Source organism: Helicoverpa zea, chromosome 14, assembly GCF_022581195.2.
Source record: "Helicoverpa zea isolate HzStark_Cry1AcR chromosome 14, ilHelZeax1.1, whole genome shotgun sequence".
In the NCBI taxonomy this organism is placed as follows: domain Eukaryota; kingdom Metazoa; phylum Arthropoda; class Insecta; order Lepidoptera; family Noctuidae; genus Helicoverpa; species Helicoverpa zea.
The window spans coordinates 12,593,690-12,598,950 of record NC_061465.1 but is presented as its reverse complement, the minus strand read 5'-3'; the positions used below and the strand labels follow the sequence as shown (position 1 = coordinate 12,598,950).

Genomic DNA, 5,261 nt, shown 5'->3' with positions numbered 1-5,261 from the left:
CTGATAATTCCCATGATTTATTATGTCACTAGATCTCCATGCAAACACTGCGTCTATCCCCTCTGTAGATCAGTTTTAATGAATTGCTAATCTAATATAATTATTGCATTTTATTTTTTGGTTACATTATACTCAAAAAACAAATGAAGAATGTATTAGGCTATAAAGTGTTTCTACATATTTAAGCCTAATTAAGCATAGATAGTAGATGTTTATTTCAGTTTCTGATGCAAATCAAGTAAACATGTTTCTGATGCAAGGCTGATCACCGGCCTATCAGCCGTCAGCCGTCGGCCACATTGTAACCGCAAATGTCAACATTTGTGATCATTATAGTTTTTGCAATAATCACACGTGTGTGTCGCTAAACACTTGCTTTGCACATGTTTACCAATAAATCGGTGCAAATCTATTCAATGTTGAGATTTATCTACAGCATCTCTTGCATCAGTTGATTGCAAGTAATTAGTGACAATGTTCTCACGCTGCAACTGTTGCTTCATGTTGCTACACATACTAGTGCATGACATCCGAGACGTTTCCTAAGTCTAACTGCCAATTACAAACACAAATGTCTCGTATGTTAATATGTTACTCACTTGACACTTATTATTTCAATAACCATTATATGTTGAAATAGATTTTAAGAGCAGTTTATGCTGAAGGTTCCAGACGTGTTAATATTCAGTAGATACTGAAAGTTGTTTATCGAAATTATAATAACAAAATAATTTTAGTGGAACAGAATTCCGTTTATTAATACGACATTAAAGATAGTAATTTACAAATTTATATACAGATGAGAGAGTTATAATATACAACGGCCTCTTTACTCGTGATCCTGCCTCAGGGGGATGGGTGTTCACCACCATCCACCGTGACCACCAGACCAGCCACCGCTGCTCTTACCGCCCCATCCACCGCTGGAACCGCCCCAACCGCTGGAACCTCCCCAGCCACCAGAGCCGCCCCAGCCCTTGCTGGAACCTCCCCAGCCGCCGGATCCGCCCCAGCCTTTGCTAGAGCCGCCCCAGCCTCCACTGGATCCACCCCAGCCCCCACTGGATCCACCCCAGCCCCCACTGGATCCACCCCAACCCCCGCTGGATCCGCCCCATCCGCCGCTAGAGCCTCCCCAGCCCCTGTTGATGTATCCGGCGGACGCCATCGCCAGCACGGCGCACAGAGCTACGAGAGTGACCTGGCGACAGGGAGATACATATCAATTAGCATTAATAACATTTACAGACTTCATCACATTTTTATTAAGGTATTGAGCTCGTACATAACTAATCATCGATCGAAGCGCTATCGTTCATACAAAAGACATCAACGCGCTAACGAGTTTACGCGTTTACTCAGGAATTATTTTCATCATATTTTATAATTATTATTTTATACAGATAATGAACTACAAAGCTGCAGTATAACAAAGAGTTGCTTAGATTATTATCAACTGTTTTAAGACAATTATCTTATCTTCAAGGTTTGTGGAAGTAACAGGCATTTGGATTGTATTGAGTTTTTTTAAATAATCGGATAATCGAACTGCATAAAGTATAGACTGCGTGTATAGAGCGCATATATTATTCAGAAGGTGTTCCCTATATTTCACAATACCACTACTATGTACATAACGCCCATATTTCGTAAAACTATAATTCTCTAATCATTGGTGGAGTATAAAGTATAACCCTACAAGCATGTTCTAAATAATTAGTAATAAGTTAATGTAAGGCAGGCTGTATGTCGTAATACCTCCCGGCATCAAACCCGTACAGGTAACGCCTCACTTGCGACACCTCGTCATAAAGTCCTGTGTACACTCTCGACCACAATAGTTGGTAAGCAATAACTTCTTCTTAACACACTTTTTAACTGACTTACAAAAATGGAGGTCTTCAATACAGTTATGGGTACTTTATTGATTTTCATTACTTGCCTTGTATGCAATATTGTCTTTAAATTAGAATAATGTGGTGAAAAGGAGAGATGTTACATGGTTACAGAGGGCTAGGCATTTATTAAATTTTAGTAACACAAGCTGATTGGCCCAAATTAATTGTTCTCAATTCCATCTAACGTGTCTCGTAATATTTGTCAGTGTGCTATTACATAATGCGACGCGATGCAGTGCGTGCACTTCTAGTGCAGTCGGGAACATTGCACTTCACTCGCGAAGGACGAACTCTCTTATTTCTTCCTTGTTGAGCAAATGCATTTTATAATCGTCTCAAATGCGTCAAAATTATTGTGAAATAAACATTTCGAGCACTTAGTACTGCAAGTGAAATCTTATACTTTTGATGTAGTTTCATATTTCCGCGTTATTGTGTAATAGTAATAAAAGTGATGTTTGACAATCATTTGATGAAATTAACTAACTTCCCTAATAACAACGTTATAATTTGATGCAGTTTTTACCCGTTTTTACTACTCGAAGAAAAGGGTTATCAGAAAAAGAAAAATTCGCTTACGATCAATATTAATTTTTACAAATATTTTAAACATGGACCACAACACAGCAAAGATGTTGAATAAATATTAAGAAATAACCTAGCCTGCTATAACTCTAACGAATCATAACTGGTCATTGCCACATATTAGACCAGACCAATATCAGTAGAATCACAAAACAAATGAGAGTCAAACACGACGCAACACATATTCAGTACTAGAACCGAAGCACCGAGCACACATACATACATAGTGGCGAAATAACTAAATATCATTATAATAAATTGCAACTAATCAATTTTACGTACAACTATGATACACTAACGCTATTATTTATGAGCGCCGCGCATGCGCCGGTGCATATTACTAATTAATTCGCGCAATACAAGAAAAACATCGACCAATGTAATTATTGTCTCTTATATGTAACAGACAGACATGTGTTGCTGGGCAAATATGTGTAAGAAACTTCATCCCAGCAAATACATAGGACCTGGTAAAGGGCAGACGGTATGGGGCTGTATTAAGCAATTTTACTTCATAACTGCTGAATTTCAGTGGATTTCAAATGTTGTGATATGTGTTCCAATTATGACACAATTAAAATAATGATCGCATTGCATCGGACGTGGTGTGATGCACTCGCGGTTAGTTATTGTGAAACAATTATATTTGGTTCACCTTGAAGTTGAGTCATTGCTGAAAGTGCTAACTCTTCACGCATTGCCTCACGATGGGTTTTTTACAAAAAGTTTGCGTTTCCTCTGAACCTCTTTGCTAAATGCGCAATTACTCATACTTGATAACTGTTATGTTACAAAACATCAAGTGATCCTATTCGAAGAGTTGTTTACGTATCACATTATGTCTGTACAGTGTGAATTATAAGCTGAATTAACGCTAGGTCATATTTTTGGACTTTAACCTGTCAATACCCGCATGACCTAGCATGGCGGCCTAAGTTCGTGATCAACATCAAGTCTTGCAAACAATCAAAAAAGACTTGGGACCCCTTATTCTTGAAATTGATGAGAATATCAAGGTGAAGAGTAATTACAAGTAATTACTGCCCTCGATGTAATCATGACTCATTAAGTTTTGTATTTATTTATTGTTAAAATGTAATCGTAATACTGAGCTGGACTCACCAGAAACTTCATGTTGTATGTGTTGCGACACTGCAGTCGGTATGCTGAGGATGCTGCATCTTCATCCTTTTATATGTCTAACACACCCATCTCGTGTCAAACTTGAACTCCACAGTCTAGCTGAGGTTGTTCGGTTCACACCTGCAGTTGATCGGGTCAGCTGCACTTTGCATCAAATGTCGACGAATTCATTTACTCTGTGGCCTCAAGCCTGGAGCGGAACCAAGCACGTACAATTTGAAAAATTGCTAATCTCAAAGTCCGGTGTTTACTGATTATCCATTGCTGGCTTGGTAGCGAACTTCAGTGTAGCGCGGTGTTGTGAGCCAGCGATGTACAGTGAAAGTGCTCATCGCGTCTCGTTTGTTTTTGTGTTGGTTGAAAGTCCTCATTGATATTTGGAGGCGAGCAGCTAATGCTCCTGGGTCACTGACTCAAAACTGCATAATCTGCGACATGCATACTGATGCACTACTACACCGCCGACCTCGACACACGCTGCTTTGTTTCACAAATGTCAATATTGACCAAATTATCTATCTTAGAACGCAGTTAGTAATCTGTATCTATCTATGCATATGCTGCAATCATGCATAATAAGCGACCAGCTGTATAAATATTACGGTTATTGTTTTGGACGCTTATTTTAGAACAGATCTTACGACAGATTTGGACATCATTACATCAGCTGATCAAAAATATTTTTATAAAAACTCCCACATGTAACATACCTAGTAGGAAGTTGTAAAATGTACATCGTTGATATTAAGAGACTAGTCTATGTTAATGTAGATCAGTTATTTCAATTGCTAAACAATAAGCATAATTTTGATATAACTTAGTGCCAAATATGTACATCGCTATTCTTTACATTCCCTCCGGTAACCGCTGACCCTGCTTTCAATGTTCTGTTCGGCCATAACTAATGGTCTCGTGGTTGATCAAAGTCCAAACTACAATCTCAATGGCGGCTTTATGTAAATTCTTCATTGGAACAATTAAATTATGCTAAGATCGCCATAGTTGGGTGACCTTCGCAGAATAACCAAAACATTAGTAATATAAACACATGAGCATTATGAATGTATATCAATGAGGCCAGACGGTGTTATTAATGCATTTTTACAAATTCCAGACAGAAGTTTTATTTATCGGCTTTTTCAGTAAGGGTTACGTTAGGACGGTTTTGTTTGGTGCCCCTTAGTACGCAGAGATAACTTCAGATGGTACAAGGGTAGCTGTTACCTATTACGTTGTTATGTCATACAACAAATAACTTTAGCGTGACCCAGGCAGGTCCCAAGCCCCTCCTCTGCTGTATCCCTGGAAACACAACTGAATTATAAATTTTTCATGCTTCACTGAACACAAGTGATTCCCGCGGTTTCGCCATCCAACACTTCAATAAATTTTCAAATCACTACTGTACAAGCTGTAAAATCTAATGCGTAACCACATGAACAATAAACTTATATTAGGTATTACAGAGATTCAGTAGCAATAGTCTACCATCAAATGATATTACACTGCTGAATAATTACCGTATACGTACAACAATTAACCAGTAAGTCAGCTTTATTCGCTATTGTAAAGCTCGTAAATAATTAATCATTACGAGGTATAAATGTCCGTTATTATTTGATTAATTGACGAATT

General features: G+C 38.2%; 1 protein-coding gene across 1 annotated transcript; it reads right to left on the bottom strand.

Moving 5' to 3' along the window:
- Positions 1-729: 729 nt before the first annotated feature.
- Positions 730-3,642, bottom strand: LOC124636438 (protein FAM98B-like). Its single transcript, XM_047172529.1, has 2 exons — positions 3,606-3,642; positions 730-1,201 (listed from the first exon to the last, which is right to left on the bottom strand). The coding sequence occupies exons 1-2, from the start codon at positions 3,615-3,617 to the stop codon at positions 863-865; spliced, it is 351 nt and encodes a 116-aa protein (XP_047028485.1). The 5' UTR covers positions 3,618-3,642; the 3' UTR covers positions 730-862.
- Between the last annotated feature and the right edge of the window lie 1,619 nt (positions 3,643-5,261).